Source organism: Pan paniscus, chromosome X (assembly GCF_029289425.2).
Source record: "Pan paniscus chromosome X, NHGRI_mPanPan1-v2.0_pri, whole genome shotgun sequence".
NCBI lineage: Eukaryota > Metazoa > Chordata > Mammalia > Primates > Hominidae > Pan > Pan paniscus.
Genome location: NC_073272.2, coordinates 133,171,909 through 133,193,859, shown reverse-complemented (window position 1 = coordinate 133,193,859; position 21,951 = coordinate 133,171,909). Strand labels below are relative to the sequence as shown.

Here is a 21,951-nt window from a genome sequence, read left to right as displayed (position 1 = left end):
TAGGCATAGCTCCTCTCCCTCCTTCTCCTTATTTATTTACCTACCTATTTGTTTTTATCCTACTTTGTCCCCAGAGGAATTTAAAGTGCTCTACAAATATGTGCATAATAAATGTAAGATGCAATGCAACTGAAATACATAGGAACTATCAGGCAAAGGGGAATGTAAGATGGAGCCAGGTGTAAGATTATGACACAAAGTACATAATGAAGTTTATTATGCTTGATAGAAGCAGACCATAAATTTGGCCCTAAGCGTTCTAGTAATAAATGTGAAGAGGGAAAAATGATGAGTTACCCAAATTATGGTGTCCAGAAGGTTAAAATAAACTAGTTGTTCAGGAAAGCTAATGGTGGGTAAACGAGAAGAGCTAGTTGGGCTAATGAGTTGGTCAATTGTTGCAGACTCATACATTTTCTAGTAGTTAGAGCTATTCACTTCTCATTTCTGAGGACCCTTTGACTGAATTATTTTAATTGTTCTCTCTGATCTATAATAGCCTTTAGGGAAATATCTGTATCTATCTATCTCTCCATCTATCTATCAAATGATATATGTAATAGCCTGTGAAAAGCATATATTTCTTCTTTCTTTCACTCATTCTTCTGTTCCTCATTGATGTACATTGTATTTAGAAGCCTAGTGTGTGAAATTTAAAAAGCAAGACTGTATATATTTACAGGCTGGTCATGGATCTGCACAAATAAATTGCTTATATTTAATAGCAACTTATTTCTAAGCTTTGTCCATTCTAGTTAAATTAATGTGAAACATAAAATGCCAGAAAAATCTGACAGAAATTGGAGCAACACTTTTAGTGTCTTCTCTATTATTTAGTTTTTAAAATGTGAGGCTTTTCTTAGCTTGCAGTTTCTATGTGGCTGATTTCTAAAAAATCATTTAGTATTTAAAAATAACATTGAAATGTGTTACCTATTTGGCTGTTTGGGTCCATTAACCTTTTCCAGTGGTTTTTTTCAATTAAAATTACATTGATGCCATATGGCATCTATTGTATGTGAAAACTCCCTAACTCATGAAAGAAATGTCAAAGTAGATTGAGGGGGAAAAAGAGGGAGTGATTTAACACTCTTCAGTGGTTCTAGTCACTAATTCCATCAAGGGCTAATTTCCAAGGTCTAGTTTTTAAAAAAAAAAATTTAAAAGATTAATAGACCTTATTTGTTTAGAACAGTTTTGGATTTAAAGAAAAATAGAGCAGTTAGTACAGAGTTTCTGTGTACTCCCTCTTCCCTGCACAGGACTTATTCTATTATTAACATTATTAGCATTAGTTTGGTACATTTGTTATGATTAATGAACCAATATTGATACATTATTATTAACCAAAGCCCATATGTTTACATTAAGGTTCATTCTTTGTATTGCACGGTTCTATAATTTTTTACAAATGCATAATGTCTTGTATCTTTCATTACAATATTATACAGTATAGTTTCACCACCCTAAAATCCCATGCTTCACTTACTTTCCCATGTTCTCTCCCCTCTCAAATCCCTGACAACCATTGATCTTTTTAGTGTCTCTATAGTTTTGCCTTTTCCAGAATGTCATATGGTTGGAATCATATCGTATGTAGCCTTTCAGACTAGCTTCTTTCACTTAGCAATAGACATTTAGAGTTCCTTCATGTCTGTTTGTGTCTTAATCTCTCATTTCTTTTTATTACTGAATAGTATTCCAGTGTATAGATGTACCACAGCTTATTTATCATATTGAAGGACATCTTGCTTGCTTCCAGTTTTGGTGATTATAAATAAAACTGCTATAAGCACTAGGTTTTGCTGTAGACATGAGTTTTCAAATAAATTGGGTAACCACCAAGGGACACAGCTGCTGGATCACATGGTAAGAGTATGTTTACTTTTGTAAGAAACTGCCAAGCTGCTTTATAAAGTGGCTGTACCATTTGTATTAACATTCCCTCCAGCAATGCATGAGAGTGCCTGTTGCTCTGCCTCTTTGCCATCATTTGGTGTTGTTAGTGTTATGAATTTTAACCATTCTAATGGCTTTGTGATGGTATCTCATTGTTATTTTAATTTGCAGTTCCCTAATAACATATGATATTGAATATCTTTTTCTAGTTTTTTTTCCCCATCTGTATATCTTCTTTGGTGAGATGTCTGTTCAGATCTTCTGCCCATTTTTTAATTGGGTTGTTTTCTTACTGTTGAATTGCAAGTGTTCTTTGAGTGTTTTGGATACAAGGCCTTTATCAGACATGTGTTTTGCAAATATTTTCTCTTAGTCTGTGGCTTGTCTTTTCATTTTCTTGACATATGCTTTACTCTTCATTCTCTTAACATTGCAGAATGGATGTTTTTCTGCTTAGTGCCTGATAAGTCTGACTAATCAATTTTCAACTTCATAGATTGTGCTTTTACTGTTATATCTAAAAACTTACTGCTAAACTTAAGGTCAGTCACCAAGAACTCCCACTTTACATTCTATAAGTTTTATAGTTTTGCATTTTATGTTTATGTCTATGATATATTTGACTTAATTTTATGAAAGGTGAAAAGTCTATATCTAGATTCATTTTTTGCATGTGGATGTCCAATTGTTTCAGCACTATTTGTTGCAAAGATTATTCTTTCTCCATTCAATTGTCTCTGCTCTTTTGTCAAAGATCAGTTGATTATTGTATTTGTGTGGGTCTATTTCTGGGCTCTGTATTTTGTTCCATGGATCTGTTTTTCAATTCTTTCACCAATACCAAGCTGTCTTTATTACTGTACCTTGATGGGAATTCTTGAATTCAGGTCATGCCAGTCCTCCAACTTTGTTCTTTTGCAGTGCTGTTACAGCCATTTTGAGTCTTTTATGTTTCCATATAAACTTTACTATTGATGTCCACAAAATAAGTTGCAGGGATTTTGATTGGGATTCATTGAATTTATAGATCATGTTGGAAAGAATTGAAAACTTAATAATATTGAGTCTTTCTATCCATAAACATGGAGTATCTCTTCATTTATTAAGATATTTTTTATTTCTTTTACCAGAGTTTTGTAGTTTTCCCAATCTGTACACCTTTTATTTCCTTTTATTGTCTCATTGCAGTAGCTAGTACTTTAAGTATAATGTTGAATAGGAGTGCTGAAACAGGGACATTCTTGCCTCGTTCCTGATGTTAAGGGGAAAGCATGCAGTTGCTCACCGTTAAGCATGATGCTAGCTGTAAAATTTTTTGTGGGCGTTCTTTATCAAGTGAAGAAAGTTATCCTCTGTTTCTAGTTTGCTGAGAGATTTTATCATGAATGATGTAGGATATTGGCAGGAAAAACAGCAAATGTTTTTCCTGCATTTACTCATATGATCATATGATTTTTCTTATTTAGGCTGTTGATGTGATGGATTACATTAACTGATTTTTTCCCTAGTTTTCTTTATTTTTTAATTTTATTTTAAGTTTCAGGGTACATGTGAAGGATGTGTAGGTTTGTTATATAGGTAAACGTGTGCCATGGTGATTTACTGTGCTTAGCAACCCATCACCTAGGTATTAAGCTCAGCATGCATTAGCTATTTTTCCTAATGTTCTCCCTCCCTCCCTGCCTCAACAAGCCCCAGTGTGTGTTGTTTACCCCCATGTGTCCATGTGTTCTCATTGTTCAATTCCCACTTACAAATGAGAACATGCGGTGTTAGGTTTTCTGTTCCTGCATTAATTTACTGAGGATAACAGCTTCCAGCTCCATTCATGTTCCTGGAAAGGACATGATCTTGTTCATTTTTATGGCTGCATAGTATTCCAAGATGTGTATGTACCACATTTTCTTTATGCATTCTGTCACTGATGGCCATTTGGGTTGATTCCATGTCTTTGCTCTTGTGAATAGTGCTGCAGTGAACATACATGTGCATGTATCTTTATAATAGAATGATTTATATTCCTTTGGGTGTATACCAAGTATTAGGATTGCTGGGTCAAATAGTATTTCTGCCCCTAGGTCTTTGAGGAATCACCACACTGTCGTCCACAATGGTTGAACTAATTTACATTCTCACCAACAGTGTAAATGCCTTCCTGTTTCTCCACAGCCTCACCAGCAACTGTTGTTTCTTGACTTTTTAATAATTGCCATTCTGACTGGTGTGAGATGGTGTCTCATTGTGGTTTTGATTTGCATTTCTCTAATGATCAGTAATCTTGAGCTATTTTTTCATATGTGTTTTGGCTGCATAAAAGTGCACAAAGGACATAAACAGAAACTTCATGTGATATGACCAATTTTACCACAGATCCTGGCATGTACCTTGCAGTTACTTCATAAATATTACTTTTCTTCCTTCCGTTAAGGTACCTAAGCTTGAAAACAAGGACCATTTTTTATTCTAACCCATTGTGAGGCATTTATACCAGGAACACAAAAAGTTCTTAAGTATTTGCCATTCTTACAGTGCTGGAAAAATTGCCTTGAAAAAAAATAACCTGCTTCTATAAGGACTGCCTTACCCTAAAGGGCTTGAAAGAGATTCCATGGTTCATTTATTCCTCTCTTCTTCCAAACACAAGTATATTCTCCTTTTTTTAAATACCCAGCTACTACTGAAAAGGCCCATAAAAACACATTTCTTCCTGTCTGAGTCTGAATACAGGAACATCAGTATCAAATACTAAAGACAGTCATTTTGCTACAGTGATAGGCTATATGTCCTGGGGGGTAGTAGAAGTTATTGAACCATTTAAAGAGAGGTGATAGCCTGATTGTACACTTCACCATCAAGCCACATCTGGAGAATTGTATCCCTTTTTGAACACCATAATTTAAGGAGGACATTGACAACACTGGAGCATGTCCAAAGGGTGGTGACCAGAATGATAATGGGGCATCTAGATATCTAGAAACCTTGCTATATTAGGACATGTATTAACCCGAATTTATTAAGTCTATTTGCCTGCACCACTTATTTTTCTTTATGTTGTAAAAAATTAGAATATTTTCTATCCAATGCCAAAATGTTCATGATAGCTCTGATTTTACATTGTTTGTTCAAATTTTTCCTGGATATAACCCTTGATTTCTTCCCAGGAAAGAGGCAGAGGGAAACCTCCCCTAGTTGAAGTGTACATTATTATCTGACCAAAAAAATCAGTGAGCTGAACTTTTTTGCAGTAATTCTAGCCCTTGATTTCATTTCATGAAACCTTAAGTTGCCAAGAAAAGCTGAGCATTGCTTTTCGCCTAGTGTTGGTTTCTATAAGTCTCCCAGGAGCCTTTAGTTGACCAGTTATGGCTTGGTTTGTTGTCCTGTGATACAGAAGTAAGTGGGTTGGGCAAAGCCCAGAGATGTGCTAAGTGGATTCTGAGCTGTGGAAGTTGGAGCAGGGAGCACATATGAGCTTGAGGTTCAAAGTAAACCCCTAGCCCTTTTCCCCTGCAACATGCATTGTGATTATTCTTTCTGCAGAAGAGTTCATGATCTTTTATAATTTTCTTTTTCTATTGATTTAGGAGTGCTAGTAACAGAAACTTTTAAAAATGTTATGACAGTACAGTCAATGGAATCTTGCTGTTGTACATCTTGCACATTGGAGAATGAATGCACTGTACTTGAGATAAAGCTTGCCTTGTATAGAATTCATTTTAGGGATGCTTGGATGATTGAGATCTACAGGAGTGGCATATCCACAGCAGTCTTTTCCCTTCTCTTCATTCTGCACAAAGGCAAAGGTGAAAGGTGTGACTCTGCTTTGTTGGTCTTTGGGTTGCAATTTCTTCTAGTATGTTTCCATTTGAAGATGGGAAGCCAATGGGAAAATAATGAGTTTAAAATAGAACTGTACTTTCTGCAAAGGTTTTTGAGACTATATGTATTGGCTGTAGGTCGAAGGCAGCAAGAGTGTAACTGTTATGGAAGACACTAGTTTGTGCTGATTGCTTCTACTTTCCTGTGTGACCACGGGAAAATGCTTTAACTCTACTGAGCCTCAATTTTGTCGCATATAAAATGGGAGTTGTAATACCAAACTTAAAAGATTGTTGTAAAAAGTAGATGCCATAATATACTTGAGAATATTTTGTAAACTCTAAACCATATAGCTTGTGAATACTTCTGAAACAAGGATGGTTTATCATTTATCTCCATCTACCCAGCACTTATGTGCCTCTAGCACCTAGTACAGAGTCTGATATATAACAAGTGATTGCTAGCTGAAATTAAAATGAATGAATAGTTTCAAATCTCCAAATTTCTGATGATTTTAACGAATTTGTTGACTGGTCCTCTGTATTGGGCTAGATAATCTCTTGGCCTCATCCAGCTTTTAGAAAACAAGGATTGAGACTAAAGTAGCATGTGGAGTTTGGAGAGTTGTTATAAGATAGAGCAACTTTCTAGGAATTGCTTAATGTTCTAAACAAACAAACAAACAAACAAAAAACCAAATGAACATTCAACAACTTACAGAAAGGCAGATTTTTTTTCCCCAGGGACACACAGCTGCAAAGTAATCAGTGCAAGCTAGTGTCCCTCAGAGACTGTTACACTCTCACTGCCCTCAGTACACATATACTCAAAAACCTTTTGTAGGAAGTTAAGTTTTGTTTTAAACTCATTATTTTCTCAAGTGAGCTTGGAAACCCAATAGAACTACACTGGCAATTGTTCAACATTGCTGGGCATGTCATAAGCCCAAGGGAAGAATCTAGGGAGCGTGTTCTACCCTGGGAGGGATCTGGGGCAGATGGTGGTAGCACAACCTAGAGCTCACTTCTGCCACAGATGACTGAAATGTTGGACTAAGTGATCCCAAGGAACTGTTGGAGTATGGTCTCTCTAGTAGTCTAAAAGTGGTAATAATTCGATTTTTCAAGGCTCATGAACTGGCACCATTTGGAGTACATCTGTCATGGACCTTTGCACTTTGGAAGGAAATGGAAGGAAGGACTAAGTTAATTTTAAGTGTCTCAGGAAACTTGGCTATTTTTGTTTTTAAACTCTGTCTTATTTCTTCAAAAGCCTATTGTGGTTGTTTTTCCTTCCCTCATGTAAATGTAGAACTCTGAGTATTTGAAATAATTTGGGTCTGGGATGTTTCAGTTTGGAGAAAATGAGATGGTGACATTACTACTTTCTCTTTCAAACCAATGACACTGATTGGGCTTTATGCAAAGGGGTTGGGGCAGCAGATGTAATCATGAATTTGTGGTCTCTGTAGAGCAGATAAGGCTTCCAAGCCATGTGGAAGCTGAACTTAGCAAGGAAGCTTAGTAGTTATCCCTCCGGATGTTCAGCTTGCAAATACCAGAGGTGTTGTTTTCAATACCAAATGATAGATAAGTACATGGATTATTTTTCCACCCAGATACAAATGCATTGGATAAATTCCATTTCCAGGTCTGGCAATCTGTCAGAAAGCTCTCTTTAAAGTTATCAGGAGAAAATCTACCAAAATGATTAAATTCGTGATAGCTTTTATTCTTGGCTAGGAACTTGCCTCCCCTCCAGGGCTAAACAGGCTTAAATTGTTGTGTGAGTTTATACAATGCATGGTTTGTTGTCAAATATTTATCTCTGTCTAAAAATGAAATGTCCTGAAATACAATTTCTTTTTAACTGAATAAATCAGTGTGAGAAAGAGAAATAACTTCTCATTTAGCCAATTTTTAATCAATATTTTCATGAAAGGCCGAAATGTTAACCGAATCTTGGCTTTTGTCATTTGAAATATAATTTGTGTGTTTAAGAATTTATGTGCACATCAGAATCTGGACTTCATGTTCAGAAAGGAAAATTGATTTATAGGAGCAAATGACTGCAAGAGTAGAGGCAATGCCAGAAATGAATGAGAGTCAATTATTTAACGCAAATGGGACCTTAATCACCACAGCAATAGAGAAGTCTCAAATTCATTTTCACACTGGATTTTCATGCTTTAATTTGTACACATTTTTGTGTCTCTTTTTTTTTTTTACAGAGGCCTTTGAAATTGTTGTTCGCCATGCCAAGAACTACACCAATGCCATGTTCAAGAACAACTACCCAAGCCTGACTCCACAAGCTTTTGAATTTGTGGGTGAATTTTTCACAGATGTGTCTCTCTACATCTTGGGTTCTGACATCAATGTAGATGACATGGTCAATGAATTGTTTGACAGCCTGTTTCCAGTCATCTATACCCAGCTAATGAACCCAGGCCTGCCTGATTCAGCCTTGGACATCAACGAGTGCCTCCGAGGAGCAAGACGTGACCTGAAAGTATTTGGGAATTTCCCCAAGCTTATTATGACCCAGGTTTCCAAGTCACTGCAAGTCACTAGGATCTTCCTTCAGGCTCTGAATCTTGGAATTGAAGTGATCAACACAACTGATCACCTGAAGTTCAGTAAGGACTGTGGCCGAATGCTCACCAGAATGTGGTACTGCTCTTACTGCCAGGGACTGATGATGGTTAAACCCTGTGGCGGTTACTGCAATGTGGTCATGCAAGGCTGTATGGCAGGTGTGGTGGAGATTGACAAGTACTGGAGAGAATACATTCTGTCCCTTGAAGAACTTGTGAATGGCATGTACAGAATCTATGACATGGAAAACGTACTGCTTGGTCTCTTTTCAACAATCCATGATTCTATCCAGTATGTCCAGAAGAATGCAGGAAAGCTGACCACCACTGTGAGTACCAGTCTACAGTTGTCAGAGGATTTGGGCCTTACTGGGGTGAGGTGGCCAGTAGCAGGTGCTGATGGAGAGAAATGAGAACAAAATTGGAAGGTGGGGAAGGGGTGATGATGGACTGAATGACCTCACAGAGTTAGGCAGCATATTAAGACCACAGGCTATGCAATCGTAAAGCCTGGCTCCACCTACTTCCTTACTGTGCGACGTTGGGAAGTCATTTTATCTTTATGAGTTCATTTTTCTGATTCATGAAATAGAAATAAAAAGAATATCGTCTTCATAGGGAATGACATTTGTTAAAGCACTTAGCACATGTCTGGTACGTGGTAAGTCTTCGATAAATGTTGGCTATTATTAGCATTATTGTCAGTTATCATAATCCTCATTATTGATACACAATAGATGACAAGCCTGTGAAGTGGGAGCTATTATCTTCATTTTATAAATGAGGAAACTGAAGCTTAAGTGAAATTGCAACTTGCCTAAGAGCACCCACGTAAAGTTAGTGGAAGAGCCATGCTTCAGAAATTGACCAGGTCTCCCTTTAATTTGGTTATCACCAATTTTTCTGATTCTAATTTCCTCTTGGTGTTTTCAATCATGTATATCACATTAGCATTTTGAGTAGTGACTTCAAACACAAAAGACCCAGCTAGAGTTCACTAATTAAACCTCACAAGCACATAAGCAAGGCAAACAATCCATGTTCTCCAATGGTTTTGTTTATAGCCTTGATTATATCAGTCTAAGCCTGATGAAATTCGTGATGGAGGAAGGGAAGTTCTGTGAGTGAGGCAGCAGTTTCCTTGGTTTCAGTCAGATATTGTTAGTAACGGAATCTCGGGAGATACCAACTTCCAATATATAGCAGAACATGTAGCCAAGAGTTACCAGTCAGTTTCCCTAAGGTAGTATCTGATTCCTGAATGCTGCCAGCTTTGTAGAAGGAGGTGGCAGAATAGTATATTACACTACCATTGTTGAGCTTCCACTACATCTCAAGTGCTATGCTGGCTAGTTTACATAATATCATTTCATAGTAACCCATGAAATCAGTCTTAATAAACCTAAAAGCTGGGTTTTGTTTTATTTTTTCTGTTTTAGAAATATTCTATTTCTGCTTTCTGCTAATTATTTTTCATTGATATACAATATGTGTACGTATTTTCAGGGGACATGTGATAGTTTAATACATTCATACAATTTGTAAAGGTAAAATCAATATAATTGGGATGTCTATCACCTAAATATTTGTCTTTATGCTAGAAACATTCAAATTCTTCTTTTCTAGCTACTTTGAAATATATGTGGCCAGGTGCTGTGGCTTAAGCCTGTAATCCCAACACTTTGGGATGCCTAGGCGGGAGGGTTATTTGAGGCTGGGAGTTCAAGACCAGTCTGGGCAACGTACAGACCCCATCTCTACCAATAAATAAATAAATAAATACAAAAAATTAGCCAGGCATGGTGGCATGCTACTGGGGGGACTGAAGTGGGAGGATCAACGCTGCAGTAAGCCATGATCACGTGACTGCACCCCAGCCTGGGCGAAAGAGTGAGACCCTGCCTCAAAAAAACAAAAAACAAAAACAAAAACAAAAAAAAAAACAAGAGAGAGAAAGAAATATATGATAGATTACTATACACTGTAGACACTCTACTGATCTATCAAACACTGAGTCTTATTTCTTCCTCAAAGCTAGTTAAGTCAGAGGAGCTGGGATTCAAACCCAGACTTTGTTGGCTTGGTTGATAGACACCCTTAGCATCTATACAGTGCAACTGCTGTGCACTCTGAACTATTGCTTATCCAAAATGTGGAGGGTGGATTAGGCTATTTCAGCTTGTCTTTAAACTCTAGGAGTAATTAGTTTCTTTGGTGAATTAAACTAGGAAAGAGGACAAAAATGATGCAACCCTCAGCATGGCTACTTACGGAGTTGCTGTAATTGCCCCATTCACAATGTTAGTCATTTAAAACACATTTCCTGTGAAAATATTTTATAGTAAAATGAACAAAAATGTCCTATCTAATTACGGTGTTCTTCAGTGGCTAATTATTCCCTTGACTGCTTCACAATTCAAGGCCAGGTTCTGGGGCCTTCTGCAAAAGTAAATTTTACAAAACTAGAAAAAGTAAATGCATTCATATGTTCATTCACCTAATACTGATTGAGAGCCCACTGTGTGTAAGACACAAAGAAAGCATGCCAGGGGCGTGGAAATGCTTTCAGTAAGAGGAAAATAAAGAGACAACATTAAAGACAGGGTGTAGGAGTGTTTAAAGGTTGCCTCTGATATTGGTCATTTCATAGCAACACAATTGATCTGGAAAACAAGTATCCTCCTGTGGTGCTTTTATTTATTTATTTATTTATTTATTTATTTATTTATTTATTTATTTATTTTTGAGACAGAGTCTCGCTCTGTCACCCAGGCTGGAGTGCAGTGGCGTAATCTCGGCTCACTGCAACCTCCACCTCCTACTTCTAATCAATTCTCCTGCCTCAGCCTCCCGAGAAGCTGGGATTGCAGGCGCATGCCACCATGCCTGGCTAATTCTGTATTTTTAGTAGAGATGGGATTTCACCACATTGGCCAGGCTAGTCTCAAACTCCTGACCTCAGGTGATCCACCCACCTAGGCCGCCCAAAGTGCTGAGACTACAGGCATGAGCCACCACGCCTGGCCATATGGTGCTTTTAAACACATGAAAAAAGGAGGTGAGGAACTTATAAAGAATTAAGTGCACAGTTTTGATCAGGCACTAGACATGAAGGTTCATTTAGGAAGCATTTATTAAACATCTGCTTTGTGTATGGCACTTTGCTAGGTGCTGGATATTCAAAACTACCCAAGACATAGTTCTTAAGTCTTGAAAAGGTCACAGTTTAGTTGGTAGACAGACGTGTAACTGAATACATTTCACCATAGTGAACACTTCACCATAATGTGAATGTTGAAAGGGCTGTGAGAGATTAGCTAGTCCAATCCCATTGATTTACAAAGGAAGAAATAAAGTTCAGGGAGGCTTACCCAAAGTTATATAATTAATGGAGGAACCAGAAGTAGAATCCAAGGTCTTCTGCTGCTACAATGTAATACTTTCCCCATAATACCAGTCTGTCCCCGCTTAGACCCCCCTAGACTTTTACTCTAAGAGCTCCATTAGGATTTTGCAAACATGTAGTGAACCTAAATTGGATAGCAATTTCTGGCTGCCAATCCTGCTACATTTTAGGTGCATGCACATGCGTGCAGGGGGAGTGCATTTCATGTCATTATCATTCAGGAAGAAAGGCTTTGGCTGTCAAGAGGTGCTCAGTGATGCAGGCCCTTTCTGTTTTGGCCATTAAGGGCCTGATTGCTCCCAGCTCCCAGCTGGTTATGAGAGTGTGAATTCTGCCATCCCCGGGGAATGCCTGAACTAAACCAGAAAACATATGTAAACTCTGCCTTGTTCATGTTTTATGATCACCAACTCTAAGTAATACGTACCAAATGGTGGGGGTAGGGGAATCACTGGCCAGATGTGATCCAACCCATACTCAGTACGGGTCAAAAAGGGACTGGGCATTTATGAGGGCGAGGGGGAGTCAGAGCTGCAGAACTCTATTCACATTAACAAACCCACAGAATGCCCCAAAGCAAAAGCTGGTTTAAAACTAAAGCTTTAATGAGATTCTCCAGTAGCACCCTAACCTTCCTGTTGCGATAAAATGTAAAACCCTGCCATTCAGTCCTGCTTGAGGTTCAGTTGTGGTGAGAGACTTCTTTAAAAATATCCTCTTCCTGAGCTCTGCTGGGATATCCTTTCGAGCTGGCTTTAAGCCATGACATGAGGTCTGCCACACAGAGACTTTGCCTAGTTGTTTTTGTGGCTGTCATCTACCCAGATTATGAAGATTGTTTTGGTCTTCTAAGTGAGTGTGGTACTGTTCGTTTTTTTAAGTGTGGCTTGTTGGTGCTTTAGTTTTCTCTAGCATAGTTCTCAATACTTCAGACTACCAAGTGAAGGCAGGCAGACAAATACTGGGGTGTTGTCGCTGGCAGCACCACTGGAGGTGGTAAAGGATCCTGTTCTCAAACTCGGCTCATCATCACAATCACCTGGGTTACTTGTTAGACACATTCCTGGAGTCCACCCCTGCAGAGATTCTAATACCAAAGGTGTGTGAAGAGATCAGATGATTTTGTTTCATTTTGTTCTCTTTTGTTTTTTGAGACAGGGTCTCACTCTGTCACCCGGGCTGGAGTGCAGTGGCTCGATCTTGGCTCACTGCAACCTCCACCTCCTGGGCCCAGGCGATTCTCATGCCTCGGCCTCCCGAGTAGCTAGGATTACAGGCGCGTGCCATAATACCTGTCTAATTTTTTGTATTTTTTTTGTAGAGACGGGGTTTCGCTATGTTGGCCAGGCTGGTCTCGAACTCCTGGCCTCAAGCAATCCACCTGCCTCAGCCTCCCAAAGTGCTAGGATTACAGGTGTGAGCCACCGTGCCCAAATTATTTTTTATTTAAGAAATGTCCCAGTTGATTCTGATGCTCCCTTGGGAGCAAATCCAGCCACCTCGTTTCGAAGATAAAGAAAATAAGCCCCAGAGGTTGGAAGTGAATGGCCTAAGTTCCACAGGCAATTAGTGGCAAAGCTAGGACCTTGAATTCTTCATCTATAAAATGGGATCGAGATATGGCGATTAAATGCAGTGTTAGGTTCAGGAACATGGCAAGTATTCACTAAGTCCCAGTCCAGTACTCTTTCTTACTACAGTGATCTAAGTGCCAAATGAAAAATGAGTTTTTCTTAAACATATTTTTAGGTGCCAAGATATCTTAATGTTATTTTAGTCTAAACGAAGTAAATAAAAATAGTATGTGTGAGAATGTATGTGTGTGAATACATGTGTTGGGGGGAAGAGAGATGGAGGGAGGGGGAAAGAGAAGATTTGTGCTGAAAAGTCCAAGAAAGTATTAATGATGAGACTATAAATAGATCCGTTTTGCAAACTGAGATAAATATCTATACAAACTAGGATAAATATCTTGGCCCCAAGTGAGAATTGAATAGATCTTTAACAGTATTTGGGTGAAAGTATCACTGTTAAATTTATCAGTGCATTATTGAATTCCACATCTTATACCTTAAAGCAACTACAAATATGTACCATTTTGCAATACATATATTTTCAGTGTTGTTACACCCAAACTGCTGAGTGCCACAGCTTCTTTTTAAAATATGACTGTTTTTATCCTGAAAACCATTTTGATTGCTGTTACCATATACCTATGTGTGGACTATATGCATAGCCATTGCCCATTTCATGTATAATTCATCCATTTACTAAATGATTAATAATTAGCATGTTGGATGTTTATCCCTCTCCTGGAAACTTTCCCAAAACTTTCTGTAATTTTGTTTACTTCCTTTAATCCCCAAAGTAACTACTCACATGTCTTCACATGGTGGTTTGCACTTTTATTTTTCCACTTGTACACACATACATACTTTATTGATTCATCTCAGCATTTCTCAGAGTTAGTGCTTCCTCTCCCACAATTTCATTACCTTGGCTTGTTCTATGCTTCCTTGAATATTGTGTAGAATTGCAACCTTTTCTACCACCATTACTTCTCCCTTTCTTTTTTCGTTGTGATATTCATTTTAGCACTATCTGAAATAGGATTCGTTGCAGGAAGCATTTATTGAGCATCTAATAATGGAAGCACTAGCATAGACCACTGGGGATCAGAGGGAGTAGCTGGAAAGATGCACATGACTCTGTTGTGTTGCCCTCAGCGGTCACTTGGCTAGTAAGTGGCAGAACTAGTATTTAAAGCTGAACCTGTCTGACTCAAAAGCTCATGCTCTTAACCATTACTCTATATTGCTCTCTCAAGCAGTTCCATTCTCTTCAGCAGAATCTTTTTTCCCCAAACACAGACTAAGTAGGTTTTTATTATATTATTTAATATCCTGTATTACTCCCTACTGTTTTTCCAGCTGCACAATCAGTTTCTGAATTCATTCTCCCTCCTTGGAGACTTTTGCTCTAGTATTTCCCAATGAAGTACTAAAAGGCATGAGATTTACATCTTCCTAACACTTAAAGGAACAGTGTAGTTTCATGGAAAAGAAGGAATGTTTGTGCAGGTGATGGAAGGTCCAGTCACACAGTCAGATGACTTGGCCTAGAATCTATGTGAGCAGTGCCGGTGGTGAGAAAGAGGTTCTCTTCCACTTGCAAAGTTGGAAATCTGCCGATTGGACCAACAGATAGTTTTTAATGCATCTGCCTTTGATTCCGGACAGTAGAAGAACATCAGATCTCCAGTACGGAGTGTCCTTGGTATTTAATAATAGTAACATTGCCTACTGAGAACCTAACGTATCCAAATACATCCATTTCCTTTGCTAGGATTTCTGAGGTCAGTATTTATTTTTGTGTGCCAGGAAGCTCTGGAGAAGATTCTCTGTTGATCCTCAATAATAATTAACTCCATCAAACTCTTATATTTTGCTGTCAGTGTGAGTGACTGTAACTCGTCAGAATTTCCAAGATTAGCCTTACCTTCCTCTCCACTGTTGAAGGCTGAGGTTATTTCTCAGGTGTCAGAATGTCAGTGTTTTTCTCCTCATGCTATCACTTTGGACTTTCATTTTTCAGTCTCAGATAGAGATACCTTGTCTGAATTCATACAAGCTGTTTTCAGTACCAAGTGATTTGAAAGTGATAAAAAGAAGTAAATGGCTCACTACCTAATTAGTGTCTGCAGGTCAGCATCTAGAACAATGGTAAGCAACTTTACTTACACAAGGTTTATTTCTGGAAACACAAAAACTGTTTACAGGTTGCCATCATTTTTTCATTCACAATCAAAATAGCTTCAGTGATTTCCATGGAGAAAATACGTAGTTTTAAAACACACATTACCTATTTATTGCAAGAATACAAATGAAAAAATTGGCACCATGTTTTAGGCAATAAATGTTAACTTTATGGTAGGTTTCAAAAAGTGATTACATAAGGGGAGCTTTTTAAAAATGTTTCATCCTGAAATTATACGTATATTACAGGTCATATTAAGAAATTAGATGGGTTCTTCATAAATCTAGAATTGCTTGCCCTTGCCTTGGCATAATCGCCAGTTGCTTATATGTTCTGAATTTTTAGAGAGAAATTTTACATCCTTTCTGTGGTCAGTGGACTGATGTGGCAGGAACACATCCTCAAGAGCTGTGAAAGATCTGAGATTTTTACCCTGATTGCAAGCAAACAAGCTAGCCTACTGCAGTTTCATCGATGTTAGTTAATGGCATAAGACTCCTGAGTCAGAGATGAAGGACAGTTTATTGCTTACAGCAATAGCAGCAGCCAGAGTATTAGCATTTGTGCCAGATCCCTGAGTCCCAATTCCCACAGGGTAAGGCAAAGAGAGCTGAATGACTCCTGTACACATAGTGAGTTGTATTATAGGAGAGAAACTTTGAACTTAGGGAACTCAAATATTTTATAATAGATGGTAAGCCCACCTGCTGTTTACTCTAAAGGGAAATATCATCTCTATCTTCCAAGGCTGTTGGCTATACAAAGATACTTGAAAAGGATAGTCTGAAACAAAGGGTAGTCAGTTCGTCTGTTCCTAAGACATGCCAAAGCACAAGAGATCCATGGAGAATTGTCTTCCAACACATGGTCCCCCACCCTTGGATGGCTCCAAGAACCTTTCAAGTTCTCAATGCTTTTGGAGGATCTGGCAAGGAAATTAGAAGTTAGTAAAAGACAGTTAGCTCAACCCTGACTGATTGGCCAAAAAGCAGGCCCATGTGCCACCTGTTGGAGGGTAGCAGAAGGCATATCCAAATACTGAGAACAGTGGCAGTTTTCTCAGCTCTTCAGAGAATACTTTAAAGAGAAAGTATCAAAGAGGCACCTGTTTGTTGCTTCTCATTAGCAGTAAATTCTGCTACTGTGGGCCTCCAGCTACTCCACTGCTCTCTTTCAGTCTCTAAGCTGTCATTTCCTTTCTTGCTCTGTTCAGGCTATAGGGTTGGGAGTTTTGTGTTGCTAAGTGACTTGGCTGAATTAAGTTTTCTCTTTTATTGCACTTCTAGGGTGAAGCATTGTGATGACCACAGAGTGGTAAGCACATGCTTATCCATGCCTGCTGGCAGTGACACTCAGAGTGTATTCAGAAAGGTCAGAAAGCCAGGGATATTTGCCCAAGTAGGCAGAAGTCCAAGAAGATCTCACCATGGACTGATATTCTGAGTACCCCTGTGGTCCTGAGACAACAGTGAGGGAGCCAACAATGCCTTTTTTTAAATAAACTTTAAGTTCTGTGATACACGTGCAGAACATGCAGGTTTGTTACATAGGTATTCGTGTGCCATGGTGGTTTGCTGCACCCATCAACCTGTTATCTACATTAGGTATTTCTCCTAATGCTATCCCTCCCCAACCCCCCACCCACCGACAGGCCCCGGTGTGTGATGTTCCCCTCCCTGTGTCCATGTGTTCTCATTGTTCAACTCCTACTTATGAATGAGAACATATGGTGTTTGGTTTTCTGTTCCTGTGTTAGTTTGCTGAGAATGATGGTTTCCAGCTTCGTCCATGTCCCTGCAAAGGACATGAACTCCTCCTTTTTTATGGCTGCATAGTATTACATGGTGTATATGTACCACATTTTCTTAATCCAGTCTATCATTGATGGGCATTTGGGTTGGTTCCAAGTCTTTGCTATTGTGAACAGTGCTGCAATAAGCATACATGTGCATGTGTCTTTATAGTATAATGATTAATAATTCTTTGGGTATATACCCAGTAATGGGATTGCTAGGTCAAATGGTATTTCTGGTTCTAGATCCTTGAGGAATCGCCACACTGTCTTCCACGATGGTTGAACTAATTTACACTCCCACCAACAGTGTAAAAGCGTTCCTATTTCTCCACATCCTCTCCAGCATCTGTTGTTTCCTGACTTTTAAATGATTGCCATTCTAACTGACGTGAGATGGTATCTCATTGTGGTTTTGATTTGCATTTCTCTAATGACTACTGATGATGAGCTTTTTCTCATATGTTTGTTGGCCACATAAATGTCTTCTTTTGAGAAATATCTGTTCGTATGCTTTGCCCACTTTTTGATGGGTTATTTGTTTTTTTCTTGTAAATTTGTTTAAGTTCCTTGTAGATTCCGGATATTAGCACTTTGTCAGGTGGACAGATTGCAAAAATTTCTCCCATTCTGTAGGTTGCCTGTTCACTCTGATGATAGTTTCTTTTGCTGTGCAGAAGCTCTTTAGTTTAATTAGATCCCATATGTCAATTTTCGCTTTTGTTGTCATTGCTTTTGGTGTTTTAGTCATTAAGTCTTTGCCTGTGCCTATGTCCTGAATGGTATTGCCTAGGTTTTCTTCTAGGATTTTTATGGTTTTAGGTTTTACGTTTAAGTCTTTAATCTACCTTGAGTTAATTTTTTGTATAAGGTGTAAGGAAGGGGTCCAGTTTCAGTTTTCTACATATGGCTAGCCAGTTTTCCGAACACCATTGATTAAATAGGGAATCATTTCCCCATTGCTTGTTGTTGTCAGGTTTGTCAAAGATCAGATGGTTGTAGATGTGTGGCGTTATTTCTGAGGCCTCTGTTCTGTTCCATTGGTCTGTATATCTGTTTTGGCATCACACTGCCTGACTTCAAACTATATACTACAAGGCTACAGTAACCACAATGCCTTTTTAAAAAGATGTCGAGTGGCTAGGGAATCAGAGTACAGTGAAAGTAGCCTCCTACCTTGTGGGGGCAGAAAAGCCCCTGGATACTTGCTCCCTTCATTAGAAAAGCTGAAATGCCACACAAAACAGAGTCATATACACTGTGATTTCCCTGTGATTCAATTTCCCCCACTTGGAGCAAGGTTCCTCTTGGCGAGTGTAGTTCTGCATTATCCACTCACAATGGCACCACAAGTAACCTTGGCTCACTGACCTCTTATGCCCATACATTTTGCTATCTTGCTCAGGTATCTGGCAGAAAAATGTTTTCTAACTTCACTGTTTCTTAAAAGGACCATTCCTCCTGCCCCTACCTTAAAAATGGAAAACATATTCAAATATCACAGAAGCATTTTTTAATGAAGTTGCACTGTCCTATAGTAATTTCCTCAAGGGAGGTGGCAATTTTAATACTTGCTGTAATAAAGAATTTTACAAAAGTCAAAGATAAGGGAATTCTGAGCAGATGTCTTCCAGCATGTTGCAGCCTTTGGAAGATAAAATACAAATTTCATCATTACCAGCAACCACAATTTTCTGAGTGCTGAGTGCTGAGCACTGTTCTAGGTCTTACAGTTTACCTTTCCCTTCCTTGTCCGGGGGACTGTTAATGGGGTAAAACAAATAGCCTTTGTTTTGGTGAAATTACAGATTTCTTAATGTCCTTTTAAAATGCCCCTTTGGGAAGTACATAATCCAGCAAGGCTGCTTTCTTATTTCATACGGGGGGTGAGGGGAGGGTTGTTGTTGCCTCCTTATTACCCAATTCAAATTCATTCTGAAGAATATTCAGAAAGTGAATTAATTTTTCCCTTTTTCGTTCCACTCAGAATGCCTAAAACAGATAACGTAGGAAGCAGAGTCATTATATTTGGGTGCTGTCTATTATCATTTACTGAGAATCTATCTAAGCCTTTCTGCTTTTTGCAGATAATTAATTTTGTTCCTAAATGTAGGGAAGAGTGATTGTAATCAGTGTGTTTGTACTTTCAGCCACAAATAGAGCCCATCAAAGATATGCAGTACAAATAAACCTCATAAAATATGCAGCCCAAGTACTGCTCAAAGTTAATGTTCTATCTTTTTTTCCAAAGAAAAACTTTTATACATGTTATATGATTTTTAAAAGTCATTCTTGGTATTTTCATATAGTTAATAGATGGGCCCCTCTTTTTCAAACTCAAACCTATGCTGTGAATTATTTTTTATCATTAAATCTCATGTAGTGGAGCTGAAAGAGACTGATTTGGCTTAGAAATCATCTCAGCAACATATACACATTACTGAGTTCTGGGTGTGGGTTTCTCTTATGCTTCCAGGAAATAATGAATGATCAGATCTAAGTTACAGGCTCAGTTTCATGGATGAAACCCCACACTAAGAGCATGGTGTTTGTGAATGAGTTCCTCTGAACTCTTTTGGAAAGCTTTTGCCCTTCTATCCCAGCTGCCTGTCCCCAACCTCTGGCCAATGCCTACACTAAGCCCATCCCTTTTCCTTCTGCTTCAGATTTGTACCTTGCTCTGTTCTGTTCATTCAAACCCTGTACTTTATTTAGAGTGGTGATGTGTGATTATGGTTTAGTCATCACAGGAAGCCCATTTCTGCTTCTACTAGTTCTCTAATGCATTCCTTCTCTTGAGAAGCAAACTTCATTAGCAAAGTTATCGCTAGAAAACTCTTAAAAAGGATTATTGAAAAAGGTAGATCTCAGCCACTGTGATGCAGTTGTAGGGAGAAATATTTAAGTGTGTGTGGGACCTTATGAAATTACCTACTATACATTGTAAGCTATAAAGAACATTCATTCAGAATTTTGATACAGGATCTTTGCCTTGTGCTGCCACAGGCAAGTGGCCTGCGAAAAGCAACTTCTTAGTGTCTGTTCCTTAATCTATACAACGAGGAAGATGATGACAAGAGTGATTATTTAATAAGCACTTACTATGTGCCTCACACAATTCTAAGCTCTTTACATGGATCAACTCATTTAATGTTTACAATACTAATGAGACGGGGATTATCATTACCTTTTTCCTAGTTAAAGAACTGAGACAGAGAGACTTGGAAGCAGGTGCCAGCAACAAGGCAGCTTCAGCTAATTGCTCTCTACTGCAGCAACTTTTGAGGTGCATCTCTTGCCCAGGGCCAGACCCAGTCTTAGAATATATGGGCGTGGCTTGGCCTTGTCTGCAGATGGATATAAGCTGACTCAGTTGTCTGGAATGAGGCAGGATGGGGAGCCAGAAGTTATTAAGGGTCTTTCATTCTTGCCTACTCTTTCAGTTACTATTCATCCTGTTTTCTACGTGTGGCCTTGAGAATTGCATGGAAACTTCCAATGGGCTTAGCTTTTCTTCTCTGCTTTTCTTCATATTTGTATTAATTAATCCTAATTAAAGTTTTCTTTCTTTTTTTTTTTTGGCTTAAACAACAGAAGTTTATTTTCCCACAAATCCAGGGGTTAAAAGTCCAAGATCAAGGTTCTAGCAGATTCAGTCTCTGGCAAGGGCTTTCTTCTTGGCTTGCAGATGGCTGCCATCTCATTCTGTCTTAACATGGCTTTCCCTTGGTGCATGTGCACCCTGTGGGGAAAGAGGAGGACATAGAGAGAGACAGAGAGAGAGAGCATAACCTCTCTGGTATCACTTCTTATGAAGACACTAATCCTATTAGATCAGGGCCCCACACTTATTCAGAGATGAGGCCTCTAATGAAGTGATTAAGATTAAATGAGCTAACTAAATTTTTCTAAATTTGCTTGGAGCTCAGGCCTCCCCCAGAATCAGGGCCTATTTCATTTACGTTTTTTTAAAACAAACAAACAAACAAACAAAAAACCCACACATTCATTCTTGATGAGCTTTTTGAAAAAATACTTTAAAAAAAGTATTTTAAAAAGTATTTAAAAGTATTTTAAAAATACTTTAAAAGATATAGGGCTTCTACATTTTCTCTCTTTCAGATCAGAAATCCTAAGAATTGTGAAATACCAAGCTCTGTGTCTTTCTTATTCTGTTTTAAACCCTGTAATGATCTCTTTCCATACATGGAAGGAGTTCCCTATTAACTAAGTTTCTGATTTACTCAACTGCTTATTCCTCTTAACAAATTATTAATGCAAAATGAATGAGTTTCTTGACTGTAGCAACCTGCTAGCATATTTTTTTTTTAAATTGTGAACCCTTTAAATAATCTTTGAGCAGTTTCTTCACAAGTTCTAGACAAAAAAGCAGGGAACTAAACTAATGTCCTTACTCTGGTTAAAAATAAAGCAATAATTGTGACAAATTGGTATAATCAGACTTGACAGATAGAAGCTATAAAATTCATGTTAGATTTCTATCAGTCTGAAAAGGATGTTAACAATTCCCAGATCACAGAGAGTGAAAGAATACACAGTGGTGGAAACATTTTCCTCACACATCTGTGTTTATCAAGTTTTAAAGTCTGTTTCCTCCCCTACCATTTCTCCTGAATCTGTAATACATTGATTTAAAAACAATTAATGCATGACTCAAACTGC

The 21,951-nt window shown here is 38.3% G+C and overlaps 1 protein-coding gene across 1 annotated transcript in view; it reads left to right on the top strand.

The window, feature by feature from the left end:
* The window catches only part of GPC3 (glypican 3), a 455,110-nt gene that overhangs the window by 223,868 nt on the left and 209,291 nt on the right, over positions 1 to 21,951 (top strand). Inside the window, exon 3 of the mRNA XM_003814501.5 lies at positions 7,949 to 8,643. Coding sequence (XP_003814549.1) covers positions 7,949 to 8,643 — 695 coding nt within the window. The remainder of the gene's footprint in view (positions 1 to 7,948; positions 8,644 to 21,951) is intronic.